This window comes from Notamacropus eugenii, chromosome 7, assembly GCF_028372415.1.
Source record: "Notamacropus eugenii isolate mMacEug1 chromosome 7, mMacEug1.pri_v2, whole genome shotgun sequence".
NCBI lineage: Eukaryota > Metazoa > Chordata > Mammalia > Diprotodontia > Macropodidae > Notamacropus > Notamacropus eugenii.
Genome location: NC_092878.1, coordinates 31,303,624 through 31,318,213, shown reverse-complemented (window position 1 = coordinate 31,318,213; position 14,590 = coordinate 31,303,624). Strand labels below are relative to the sequence as shown.

The 14,590-nt window shown below is 40.3% G+C and overlaps 1 protein-coding gene across 1 annotated transcript in view; it reads right to left on the bottom strand.

Annotated features, from left to right (window-relative positions):
* The window catches only part of LOC140513791 (uncharacterized), a 65,638-nt gene that overhangs the window by 16,699 nt on the left and 34,349 nt on the right, over window positions 1-14,590 (bottom strand). Inside the window, 1 exon segment of the mRNA XM_072623801.1 lies at window positions 5,943-6,092. Coding sequence (XP_072479902.1) covers window positions 5,943-6,092 — 150 coding nt within the window.

The window sequence follows — 14,590 nt, the reverse complement described above, 5'->3', positions numbered from 1 at the left end:
ACTGAAAATGATGGTGGCTACTTCCCTCTAGTTACTTCAGAGGGATACGGTGAAGTTTGTGCCTAGATTTTTGGAAATACCTTGTGCTCCTTAGAGAAAGGTTCAATATTATCATATTATTTTTTATGTAACATAAAATAGAATAATTGTATTTTAAACACAATGTTAATTTGTTTAATAATGTATATATTTATAATATAATATTCTATATAGTATTTTAAAATAAATGCAGTTTTGCTCCTTAGAGAAAAGTGCGACATCAATTTATTTTACATATAAAATATATTTTATGTAAATACACTAAATTATTTGATAAATAATGTTATATAATAAATATCTTACAGTAAGTACTTAATAAACCTTAGTTAATTCCTATATATTGGGCACAATTGTATTCAGCATGAGGCCAAATGAGACTCTGTCCCAGGGCACTGATAGGAGATAAAGTGTGATTCCTCCCTCCCCTGCTGATGACCCTCAGTAGCTTGATTTACCTCCTAGATCTCTGGAGGCCCAGGACATAACCACATCCACAATCCTCTCCTGACCTCACTTCACTCACCCACCCACAAACTAAATTTGTCTCAGGCGAAGTTTGGGCTAATTATAGTTCTAATATGAGATACGCATTCCTTCGGAGGAGGGGGAGGAGGAAATGCTGTGTATTTTGTATAATCAGTACAGTTCGCATATTTTTAATGTGCTCCTGCATTAATAAACAACATGGACACACACATACACACACACACACACCATAGTCACTGAACAGAGGGGTGTGTGTATGTGTGAGTGTGAGTGTGTGTGTGTGTGTGTGTGTGTGTGTGTGTGTGTGAGTGTGTTGGGCTAATGGCTGTTCCAGCATGACTGGTGCTATAGGCTCTGATTTTCTTGTTTGAATTTTCGGTTCAGATCTGTGGTTTCATCTTGGTAGGGCAGTGCCTAACCTGGACATTCCTTCCAAGGATGTAGAATGACATCCTCTGTGGGAGCTGCCTGAGGCACTCAGTGGTTAAGCAACAGGCTTGGGCAGACATTAGTCTAACACACACCCATTCTATATTCAGTGGGTATGGTATATCTGTTTACTAATCTGGGGTCTAAGGCAAGACTTGAACTCAGGTCTTACTAAATCAAAGGTCAACTCTCTAACTAGACCACACTATCATTCAGAAACAGTGTCTTCAAAATCGTTTTTCCTTTTTGTAAATGTTTTATTGATGCCTTTTTAAAACATCACTATCACCCCTCAAGGACTTCCCTCCATGGAACTCTCCCTTGTAACAAATACGTCCAGTCAAATAAATTAACATATTTTCCATGTTATATATTCCTCATTTCACATCTATACTCCATCCCCTCCTTGCTAAGAGGAGGACAAAGTTTCCTTAGCCTCAGCACTCTCCAAAGCCCCTCTGGATCTTACGATTCTCTGGAGATGATTCATTCTGCCTATCTTTTATGTGCCTTAGACAACCAGAAAAGAACATAAGGAGTCTGGGTTGCATGGGAAGCTGAGGGGAGGAGTGAAGACCAGTTTTCAAAAGACTGATGAGACATCAAATAAGTGCTGAAAATGCGCGCCTATTTACAATCAGCCAGGTATGTCCTGTGTCTCGTTTCTTGGAGTATTTCCAAGTCTTTCCAGAAGGCAGTCTGAAACGCACACAAGGCCTCTCCACAGTATGAACCTAATGTGGAAGTCATTAGCATACCAAAAGATCTCTAATGCAGCTCTACTGCGTCTGCTCAGTGTTCAGATCTCCTGACTGGGAACGTTATCTAACCCCTACATCTGCAACCATCAGTATGTCACGCTGGTAGGAATGGAGAAGATTATAGTAAAAATAGGTGCTCAGACACATTTTTTGGATGATAACTTTGTGGAGTGGATTCTAATTCTTTACTGGAAGTGACTTCCTGGGTGATGCTGAAGGGTGGGAGCCCACTGGGGTCATGAGAACGTAGGAGTAGGAGTCAGATAATTGAGATACCAACCACAGAATTTAATATATTATCTCTGTGGCCAGGAAACAACATAGATGAGGATTTCCCTACATTTCCACAATGACGCAGAAAGCAAATTGAGAGAATTAAAGGATAAATTTTCCTTAAATTAAAGACTAAATTTCCAGAATAGTATATTGGATGCATGGAGGTCTAAAAGCTGAGACTTGGGGCTTATACCATAGCCCATACTGACCTCTTCCTTCTCGGACATCCATATTTATGGTCTATACCATACAGTCTAGCACCGAATGATATCAAACAATGAATAAACGTTTATTATGTACCAACTTTAGACCAGGCAATGTGCTACATATGCAAAGACTAACAGGGAACATAAAGCTTACATTCTGTTGATAACACTTTGTATTGTTTTCCTAATTTTTTTTGAGAATGTCCATCAGAACTGTTTCTTGAGAACCGGAGTTGTGTCTTAGTCATTTTTTTTTCCACATGACCGGAACATAAATACTTGCTGACTTGACTTATTTGAATTACTATGACTTCAGTACTTGTGTTCCCCTCTTCCGTTCACAGATCAAAAGTGAATGTGTCACATAACCCTCTTCTAGCAAGGCCTTACACATAGTAACCTTTCAATGATACATGTAGAATTCAACTCATTTATCACGAAAAAATAACATAAAGAAATATATGATTAAGTCCAAAATGAGAATACAAGGAATAAGAAACTGAGAAATTCAGAAAAAGAGATCTATGTACTATAAATTTAGTTCAAGAAACATTTGTTAAATGCCTTCTATGTGCAGACCACTCTACTAGGTATTAGGGATGCCAAGAAAAAAACTAAACATTTCCTTTATTCAAGGAACTTATATTCCATTGGGGGAAGGACAGAAGGAGGACAAGGAAAAGGAAAGGAAATACAAAGCAATTTCAAGATGCAGAGAGTTCTAACAACTGCAGTGACGGTCAAGAAAGTCCTCACGTAAAAAGTGGCCCTTAAGTTGTGCTTTGTAGCAAGCTAGGGATCCTACAAAGCAGAGGAAGGGAGGGAGAACATTCCAGACATGGCAGACCACCAGAGCAGAGGTACAGAGGTGAAAGCCAGAATGTCATACACCAGGCCAATTTGCCCAGAAAGGAGAGTATTTGAGGGGGAATATTATGAAATAAGCCTAGAAAGGTAGTTGAGAGCCAGACTAAAGTGAGTCTAAATGCCAGACTGAGGATTTGATACTTTGTGAAGCATGTAAAACTTGAGCCGAGCCTTGAAAGATGGGTAGAATTTGGAGACATGGAAGGGATGGGGAGGATTCAAACCCAAAATGTTTCACTCTGAACTCACTCCTTCTAAATACCTGAATAAGGCCCTCTGCTGTGTCTAATCAATCCAGCCAGCTGCCCCTGGGGAATGTTGTTCCTTAAACTTGGTACAGGTCTTTCCTCTCCCTGAATCTAAAATTATACAAGCAAATAATATGTGGCTGAAATGATCTGAGCCATGCAGTGATTCAGGTTTTCCTGCAATCCTATTTTCAAATCTAATTTTTCACTGCGCCGGCAGACCCACATTGCTTTGCCACACGCAATCACTTAGATTCTCGTTAGTTACAGTGACCATGTTTTTTAACAACAACAACAACAAAAACCCAAGACACATGGTCTGATAGAAGATATTCCTTTTGTAAAGTCTTGTTAAAAGTACACTTTCTTTCCTTCCTAGATTTTCCAGGACATATGATTGCTGCACCATCTCAGTACCTTCTCTAGTAGCTCTAGCCCAGAAGGGATTTTCATGAGGCAGCAAAGTCCAAAGTCTACTCCTCAACATCCCCTATGGAATCCCTGAGACTTTTTCCTGATCTCTCTGTCATGCTTGAAATAACACCAAACATCAGTGAAATCAATTATTTCAATAATGAGGAATTTGCACCACCAAGAAACAAGGTTAGCTGTATTCAGGCATGTTGATACCCTATTAGAACCTAACGCTCAGCCTCCCTGCCCAACTCTGGATTCCTTTTCACACAATCCATGAGTTATTGAAAGTACAGATTCGTCCCTGAAAGTGATGAACCCTAGCAGGTAACCAGATTAAACTGGGTTCCAACTCGGTCCATATGTAGACAAAACATTTTATCCTAAATTGAGTTAGAAATAGCAGGTGGTAGCTCTTTGCATGTTACGTTAAAAAGCAGAGAAAAGGAAATGGGGAATTCCATCCTTAGTCACTGAGTGATAGCTTAAAAACAAAGGTCTCCCTTTAAACAGAGCCTGAAAGTAGGGGCAGAGGGGTCCTCAGGCCAGGGCTACCAATCCTATCATTGGTCTATCAGGATGCAAGCCTATTCTGGTAATTAAGAAATTACCATGTCTTAAGAAGAATGACAGTTATGAGGAACATAGTCCAGGACAACTTTAATAGGAAATACTAGTATGCTAGGCCTCTCACTATTATCCATAGAAACAGTGTATGAAGACCTGAGGGGAGAAAGCAGAGAGGGAAAGGAAGGAGTTAAACTGAAATATTTCAAAATATTTTAGCAGGCTTCCATTTCTGATTTTTTTATCAGAACTGTTAAAATGTATTCGAACTGACAGTTGGATTTTTTGCTTAATCTATATTGGGCAAATAAAATCACAGATCTATAAACTGGAGGGGCATCAGAAGCCATCTCATCCAACCCCCTCATTTTATAGAGGAGAAAACCACAGTCCACAGAATTGAAGTGGCTTTACCCAAGGATGTATAAGGCTGAATTTGAACCTAGGTCCTCTGACTCCAAAGCTATGTCTCTTTCCACTCTACCACACTAAATTCAGAGAAGTGCTGTGGTGTAACAGAAAAAATCTTGTTTGTCCTTTGTTCTCAAAGAGGACCAGTAGGAAGAATACCAGAGTCTACAGTCCTACTCTTCTATTTACTATATGATCTTAGATGAGCCTCGTCTCCTATCTATTACATTAGGATAGCAATAATAATAAATATTCAGTGAGATGATGGAATTGAAACCATTTTGTATCTCTGTGGTGCCACATGTACGAATCTGAGCAAGTCACTTTCACTGTTTCAATGTCCTCATCTAGAAATGAAGTCAATTACATGGGCCCTGAGGTCCCTTCCAGCTCTACATAGATCAATCAATCAATAAACATGTATTAAGCACTTACCATGTGTCAGGCATTGTGCCAAGGGCTGGGGTACAAAAAGAGGCAAAAGACAATTCCTGTCCCCAAAAATTTACAGTCTAATAGATCTTAAATTGTTGGCATTTTGCTCCTCCCACCGCCCCCACCTCCTGCAAAGGGAGGGGCTAACTGGATGCTAGGGCTGGTAGTTGCGGGGGGAAAGTAGGAGAAATGAATGGGTGTGGATAATCCTGAGAGTAGATGATCTTGAGTTGTCTGTGTCTTATGTGGGAAAAGGGAAAGATATTTTGGAAGAATTTGGAGGGAGGGGGTGATGAAGATTTCTTTTTAAGTTAAGGAGAATGGGGAGATAATTGAGGGCAGCTAAAAGAGGGACGGCTAGATAGCTCAGTGGACAGAGCACTGGTCCTGGAGTCAGGAAGACCACTTCAAATCTAACTTTAGATACTTCTTAACTGTGTGACCCTGGGCAAGTCACTTAACCTCTGCTTTAATCCATTGGAGAACAAAATGGTAAATCACGTAAGTATGTTTGCCAAGAAAACCTCATGAACAGTCAAGAAGAGTCTGACATGACTGAACAATGGGAGAGGGAGAGTGAGAGAAAATATTGGCAAAATAATTTTATATATCTGGGCCTCATGACTGATATACGTATGCCAAATTAAATTCACTTGGCCTCTTCACTTTCTAACACAGGGCTACCCAGTAGAATTGAACTGTTAGTAATTCTCAATGCTTACCATTAGCACTTTTAAGTTTCAATTGCTTACAATCTCAAATCTATTTCTCCCTGGGAACACATCAGTATGCTTGCCCATTACCTGTTTTTCCAATGGGGCAGGGATTTGGAGGATCTGGATAGCCCTGGTCCTCATTGAAGTCCTTGGGGATGTTGTCACCAGTCAGTTCAGCCACAATGTTAGGGATGTTACCATAAGGACCCAAATGCTGCAGACCTTCATGGGCACCACCTGTAAGGAATACAAAACATCCTCAGATGGATGTAGATAAGGAGCCCAGAAAAATAGACACTTACTTCTCAACAAGACTGTGTTCCCTCTTCAAGGATGTGCTGGAGCCAGTTTAAATAGGCTTTTGAGAGATGAATGTTAAATTATCAGTGTGAATATGTATACTTTGCAAATTGGCAAATATTATTCGCAGCTTGATTTATTGTTCTGTAGATAATTTAGACGAAAGTGTTAGAAAATGCGAATAATGTAGATTAAATTGACAAAGATGACAAAAATGACAATAATCAATGCTGGAGAGGCTGTGTAATGACAGGTATACTAACACATTGTTGGTGGAGCTGTGAAATAATACAACCATTTTGGAAAGCAATTTGGAATAATGCAAGTAAAGTGACTACAGTGTCCATGCTCTTTGAACCAAAGACTCCATTATTGGATTTATATGCTAAGGAAGCCATTAATAAGAAGAAAACTCCCCAAAAACACCAAAATATTTACAGCAGCACTTTTTGTGATAGCAAAGAATTGGAAACAAAGTAGATGACCATTCATTGGAGAATTGTAGTAACGAACTATTATTATGCTGTAAGAAATGATAAGTGTGATAAATACATTGAAGCCTGGGAAGATCAACAGGAACTGATACAGAATCAAGAAAACAACATACACAGTAACCACAACAACGTAAATGGAAAAATTGAGTGAATGTAACAAAATTACAAAGATCAAAGAGGACTTGAATAAAAGAGAAGGATACTTGAGATAACTAGGATGATGTACAAAACAGAAGACATCAGTAAAAACTTCTTTTTTAAAAAATACAGATTAAATTTAGTGTATTGTTTGTATGGTTTTTTTTCTGGAGAGACAATTATTAATTAAACTTTTAGCAGCACACTCCTCTCCTGATGCCTTTTGAAAACCAAAACAAGTCCTATTCTCTCAGAAAACTTTTTCTGGACCAGCCCCAACTGATTCTATACCACATCTTCCACAAACTTAGAGATTTTGTGTTGTATTAATAAAATCATTGATTGAGAGGCAAAGGGATCTTTTCTCTGCCTTCTTAAGCAAGAGAAGACAATACAATTTAATCTTGGTCTTGATGACTCAGGTTCATCCTTACAAACCTCACATTGTAAATAGAAAAGGCCTCTAAGAAGCCATACCACCTCTTCCCTTGCTTCCCAATGAGCACACACTTAAAAAACCAAAGGCAAATGAAAGTTGATCTAACCTGAAACACATCAAGAGAAAAAGATCCCAAGAGCCTCCTTCACCCACCTTTTGGATCATTGTTCTCTAGGTAGATAAAATCCTTGGTGCTCCAACTAAATCCCATTTCTCTTTGGCCTACCTTCATAAAAACCATAAATCATCGTTTGTTATTTTCTTCCTCAGGATAAACAATATTATTTAATTTAGTCTTTCCTCATGGGTCTTCATTTCCACAGTCGATTAGTTTAATAGAAAGAGTGCTAGTTTTTCTGTCAAAGACATGAATTCAAAATCTAGCTGGGCTACTCATTACCTGTGTGACCACAGGGAAATCACTTCATTTACCTCAGTTTTCTCTTCTGTAAAATAGGATTGGAATTGTTATTAAGCCCCTTTCAGATGTAATAATCAGGCAGCTAGGTAGATGGAGCATTGGGTCTGGAGTCAGGAAGACCTGAGTTCAAATTTGGCCTCAGATATTAATTGTGTATCCCTAGACAAGTCATTTGACCTCTATCTTCCTCCATTTTCTGAGTTTTAAAATGGGAATAATAATAGCACCTACTTCGCACTGTTGTTGTGAGGATCAAATGAGATAACATTTGTAAAGCCCTTATAATTTCTGAAACATAGTAGGCACCTAAGAAATGCTCCCTCCCCCCTCCCCCCTTTGATCCAAATTAGTGTTGGGATTCATTCCTAGGAGAGATCCAGACAGAGATTCAAGAAGGGAAAAATCACTTGAGACTTCATGGAAAGGACAATGTCAGAACTGGATTTGAAGGAAGTAAAAGCAGGCAGAATGATGTAGTGAAAAGAGTAGGGCATTTGGAATCAGAAGACCTGAGTTTAAATGTCTTTTAAGCTGCCTAGTACTTTTGTTTCTTTGGGCAAGTTACTTACTATCTATAGGCGCAGGTAGGTGATGCAGTGGATAGAGCACCAGTGCAGGAGTCAGGAGGACCTGAGTTCAAATCTCACCTCAGACACTTGACACTCACCAGCTGTGTGACCTTGGGCAAGTCACTTAACCCCAACTGCCTCATTCTGGGTCATCTCCAGTCATCCTGATGAATATCTAGTTACTGGATTCAGATGGCTCTGGAGGAGAAGTGAGGCTGGTGACCTGCACAGCCCTCCCTCACTCAAAACAAAGTCAAGTGCAAGTCATGTCATTATTTCTCTGATGGCATGGTCTTCTTCGGGAACGAAGGGCAAACCCATTGTATAGCAATAAATATTTTTTCATTGTTTTCTTCACATCCTTAAAATAACTCTATGAGGTAAGCAGAATAGTATCAATCATTATCCTATCTCAATATTTTAAGGAATCAAGATTTTATTTAGTGTAAATACACCCCCCACTGATAATGATCATCTCTCCAACCGTTGGCAAACAGTTTCATAAATTGCTATGGCTAAAAAAAAAAAAGTCATTAGTTGGTGGTCAAATTTTTGTACAACTTTCAATACAATAAGAGATTGGGTCATGAGTATGAACCACCTGGATCATTGAGAGGGCTAAGCCATTTGCCTCTATACTACATGGACCCATCCTGTGATGCTCAGTGGATAAAATGCTGGACCTGGAGTCAGGAAGATCTGAGTTCAAATCCAGCCTTAGATAGACATTTACTAGATATATGACCCTGGGCAAGTCACAGTTTCTCATCTGTATAATGGTAGCAATAACAGTAATAACACCGGCCTCTCAGAGTTGCTGTAAGGAAACATAAGATAATATTTGCAAAATGCTAGGAAATTTTAAGATGCTTGATAAATACTAACGTTTTTTGTTATTGGATCTCTGTTAGGTGGGAAGTTACAACTTCTGTTAATGTGACCGCCTTCCCCTTTCTAATTTAGAGCTTCTAACAGGAACATACAGTATAGAAAGGACACTATTCACAAGTCCATTCATTTTCTAGGGATATGTGAAGCCCTGAGGACTGTGTTTTATGAAAGCCCAAGTAATCTCTATAAGGACACTACCAGCCTATAAAGGAGGAAGTGAAAAAAGGTAGTAATGCTGAGCTCTACTCTCTCTTTATTTTGCAATTCTTCTAGTTATACAGTGTTTTCAGTTTTTGCAAAATGTTTCCACATTTTTGATTTTGACTTACTTCATTGAAAAACAACACATACATTATCAATTTCTTAATCTGTCCAAGGTAGTTTGTCATTGCTGTTCATTCAGTCCTGTCAAGCTCTTCATGTGAACCATACTGTCCATGGGGTTTTCTTGGCAAAAATACTGGAGCGGTTTGCCATTTCCTTCGCCAGTGGATTATGACAAACAGAGATTAAGTGACTTGCCCAGGATCACACAGCTAGAAAGTGTCTGAGGCCAGATTTGAATTCAGATCTTCTGACTCCAGACCCAATACTCTATTATCCACTGAGTCATCTAGTTTCCTCCCAAAGTAGTGCAAAAGAAAAATGTCCTGCCTTCATGAAGCTTTCTCACTAGTAAAGATAAGGAAATATACAAGTAACCATAGCACAGGATATCTAGAGAATCACGATGGAGGACAATGCCTTCAACTTGGTATTAAGAGCAACTTGGGTTTGAGTCTTATCTTGTATGACTCCAGGTGAGTGAAAACATCTCTGATCCTCCTCTTCCTCATCTGTAAAATGGGGATATTACTAGAACCTTCTTCATAGGGCTGTTGTAAAGATCAAATGAAATCATGAGATGATCCCATTAGACAATGAGCTCCTACAGGGTTTGTTTTTGTTCAGTCCTATCCAACTCTTCATGACCCCATGTGGGGTTTTGTTGGCAAAGATACTGGAGTGGTTTGCCTTTCCCTTTACCAGCTCATTTTACAGATGAAGAAACTGAAGCAAACAGAGGTTCAGTGATTTGCCCAGGGCCACACAGCTTGTAAATATCTGAGTTTAGATTTGAACTCAAGAAGATGAGTCTTCCTGAATCCAGTGCTCTATCAGATTATGACAACTAGCTGCCAATCCATGAGGGAGGCACTATCCTTTGCCTCTTTTTATACTCCCAGTGCTTAGCACAGTGCCTGGCAGATAGAAAGTGCTTAAGAAATGTGACTGACTTACTAACTAATGTTCATAGTGTACTTTGTAAAACCATGCTAGTCATTTTATTCATTCAACAAGCACTTATTAAAAGTCTGTGTGGTATCAGTTATGGACATTATTTGTCTATATAACTCAGTGCCTAACACAGCCCTGTGCACATAGTAGGTGCTTAGCAAGTTATTGTTTAATAAATATCATTATTAGAATACAAGAGTGCAACTAAAGATAGAGTACTTTGGGAGTTCAGAAGTGAGAGTGATGACTTCTGACTGGACATCAGGGAAGGCTTCATGGAGTAGATGACATCTGAACTGCGGTTTGAAGTATGGATAGAAATGGATCAAGAGAGTTTGGGGCAGAAGGAGTGGGGTTGGTAGAGAGTCAAGGCAAAAGGAACAACATGAGCACACTAGCAAGAAAACCTGCACCATTCCAAAGAAGTATGTAGGGCTAGTATCCCCGATTTACAGATGAGAAAACTAAGGCCCACAGAGGTTAGATAATTTGCTTGTGATCAGGTAGTGATGCCCAGCACAAGCATAATAGGGCCCTACAAGCATCTTCTTACTTTGTTTTCCACTTCCAAAGAATGGTTAGAGCCCCAGAGTGTCCATTGGTAAAATGAGATCTCCCAAAATGAGAGTGGGCTCAAGAGATCCAGGGGGCTTAGTCTCCTAAAACAATTCTCCTTACAACAACTCACCATGAAGATTCAGAGTGACTGAAGCCAAGTCCTCACTCTCGGGAGGCATTGGCAGAATCCTTCTAGGATGGGACCCTGGCCATTATTCTTGCTACTGTCGTTCATTAATGTCTGAATGCCAGCTCCATGCCAGCAGGTTTGCAGCATCCAGACCCAGCCCCTAGCCTGCAGACTTTCACTCACAATGTGGTAACGCCCTGACAAGCTCACAGCCAGCCCGCCAGTCAAGTCTCATCAATAAACCCTCTCTGCTTTAACCCAATGACACCAAGGCTGCCAGTTGGGCTGGATGACTGGACATCAGCGCTGGACAATAATGAAGAATTGTAGTGGGACAGGCAGGTGCCAAGTAACCAGTCACCCACATCATAAAAAGGGAGTTCCATGAGGGCAGCCTGGCAGAGAGTGGGTGCAAGCTCCTGAATACCAGCCATTCAGCTAAAGGGGAAAAGATCCAACAGTTTTCAGTTATGTTACCCACAAACAGCAGGCACTAAAAATACAGCCCCTTCCTTCATTCTTCCAACCATCCTGGGTATACCATTTCTATTATGGTCTAAAAAGCTCAAGAAATCATATGGGTTATTAAAGCCAGCTCCTTGAGCCCGCACCCACCCATGGCACTTCCCAAATATCCTTGCTAGTGGGCAGAGGGTGCCAGCCTGAGATACCCAAGGGACAGAAAAAAAGGATCTGAATTAAGAGAAAGGAGAAGTCTTATGCTCAAGGAATCCGAGGCAACTTTCATCTTTCAAAAACCCAAAAAGCAATAAATAATCAAAGGAGATATGAGATGGGTGACAGCAATTCCATTCAATTCAATAAACATTTATTAAGGATGTAGCAACACTGTATCTTTACAAAGCCCTCTCATGCTTGCCTTCTTTGCTCTCTTAACAGGGCTCCTTTCCCTAGGATTTGGATTCTGCCTCCTCATGAAAATCCTTATCTACTTTCCATCAGCTGATCAACAAGCATATATTGAATGCAAAGCACTGTGCCTAAAATGTAAATTCAAAGACATTATATTTTAATTATATTTAATTATATTTTACTTGTGTGTATGTGTGTATGTGAAGGGGCAGAGTATCACAAGCACAGAGATAAGTCAATACAAACTATAGAGAAGGTCATCTCAAGAGGGAGAGAACATAGACACCTGGGATGATTTTCCAAGGGCCAAGTATAGGAGGTGACACCTGAATTGTTCTGAACATGACCCATTGCTATATATTACTCCCTCTCTACATACTTTGCATTCTATCAGTCTGGCTGTCTCTTGTTGCTCCTTACTTTCAATATCCTTTCTTGTCTGTATCCATGCCTAAGCGCTGGCTGGGATACATTCCCTCCTCATTGTTGTTGTGTTTGTCCTTTTTTGAAGGAGACCATGACATCAGGGATTGATGACATGACTTGCAGTTGACCTGGATTTGAGTGAGGGAGAAATGTGCAAGGTCACCAACCTCACTTTCTTCTCCTGAGCCATCTGGGTCCAGTGACCAGATATTCATCAAGATGACTGGAGATGGCCCAGAATGCAATGGGAGACCCTGGGGACCCTGGCCCTTTTAGGCTGAGGCCTTTTCAGGTTCACACTTTGAGTGAGGTTATAAGAGCCCTCTTTAAGAAGTGAATCAATGGATGACATCCGTCCTCATAACCCCTGCTTCAAATCCCTGGTTGCTTTTAAGACTCAGTTCAGGCACCACCTTCTGCAAGAGGACTTTCCTAGTGCCCAACTCCATCCCCTTCCACCCCACCTGCTCATGCCTTCCTTTCCTTGTATGTGTTTTCTATGGGTTTTGCAGATGCCTGTCTATATACATGCAGTATCCTCTATTAGAATGTAAACTCCTTAAATGTAGGGACTGTTTTACTGTCTTTACACCCATGGCATGAGTCACAATGCCTGGCACAGAGGAGTCATCAATCAGTTATTTTGCATTTATTAAGCTCCTATTATATTCTAGGCAATATGCTAAGCACTAGGGATTGGTGTGTGTGTTTGTCCTTCATTGCCGAAGAAGACCATGCCATCACAGAAATGATGATATGACTTGCACTTGACTTTGTTTTGAGTGAGGGAGGGCTGTGCAGGTCTCACTTCTCCTCCAGAGCCATATGGATCCAATGACCAGATATTCATAAGGATGACTGGAGATGACCCAAGATGAGGTAATTGGGGTTAAGTGACTTGCCCAAGGTCACACAGCTAGTGAGTGTCAAGTGCCTGAGGTGAGATTTGAACTCAGGCCCTCCTGACTCCTGCACCACCTCTAGACACTGCACCACCTAGCTGCCCCAAGCACTAGGGATACAAAGAAAGGCAAAAGACAGTCCCTGTTCTCAAGAGCTTACAATCCAATGGACCACAACATGGAAACAAACACTCAAAACTAAGATAGATATAGGAGAAACTGCAGGCTGAAAATTTCATAAATAATTATTGATCTTGACCCCCCCCCCCCCCCAAGAAAAGACATCTCTTCCCATTCTTTTGTGCTGGGGAGGATAGAATGTCAAAATGTCAAATTGAAATAGAAGTAGAACTAAACTGTATGTCAGGATCTCTGCAGGCTGAATATTCACTTAGAAAACCATACAGTAACATTATCTATGTTTCACTCTATTTTTATTTGTTTTGTTAAACATTTCTGAATTACATTTTAATCTGGTTCAGGCTGCACTCCAGCTGCATGAGGCCCACAGGTTCATGTTTGACACCTCTGGCATGGAACATGCTTATAATGTCAGATTTTTCTAAATGCAAAATTAGTTTTGCTGAACTTTTTTCCTCTTCCTCCTCTTTTTCTTTTTAAAAAATTTCTTTGTTAGAAGAGATGACTCTGGGTAGGAGAGGGAGAAGAAGCCTAGGCAAGGTAAAATAAAAAAATATCAATAACCATCTATTTCAAAAAAATAAATGGTGTTGAATGGTCAATTGAAGGAAGATAAAGATTGTAGGAGGTAGTAGTAAGGAAACAGAACCTACGATCCAGGGAAGAGCCAAAGGGGAAAAAAAGTAAGCATGAGAGGGCCTCCTTAGGACATAATATTCTAAGAAACTTCAAACTTGACCTTGAAGTTTATATGGCAGTATCTGATTTGAATACATCCACCCACTCTTTCAAAAAGTACAACCACTTCCCAAAGATTCAAATGCTGATAAGACACTTTTCGGATTTTCTGGTCCCTTATGTCTCTTCATTCCTTCTTTAGGATTCTCATTACACATTAGAACCCCAACTGAAGAGAGTGGGGGAAGGAAGAAGGAAAAAGGAAAGAGGGACAGAGAGAGAAGGGGAGGGAGGGAAAGAGAAAGAGGAGAGAGAGAGGGGAGGGAAAGAGAGAGGGAGGAGAGGGAAAGAGAAAGGAAGAAGGGGAAGGAAAGAAGGGAGAGGAAAGAGAGAGAGAAAAGGGAAGGAAGGAAGGAAAGGGGAGAGGAGAAAGAGAGAGGGGGAAGGATGGAGAGGAGGGAGAGAGAAGGAGGAGAAGGAAGAGGAGAAAAAACATA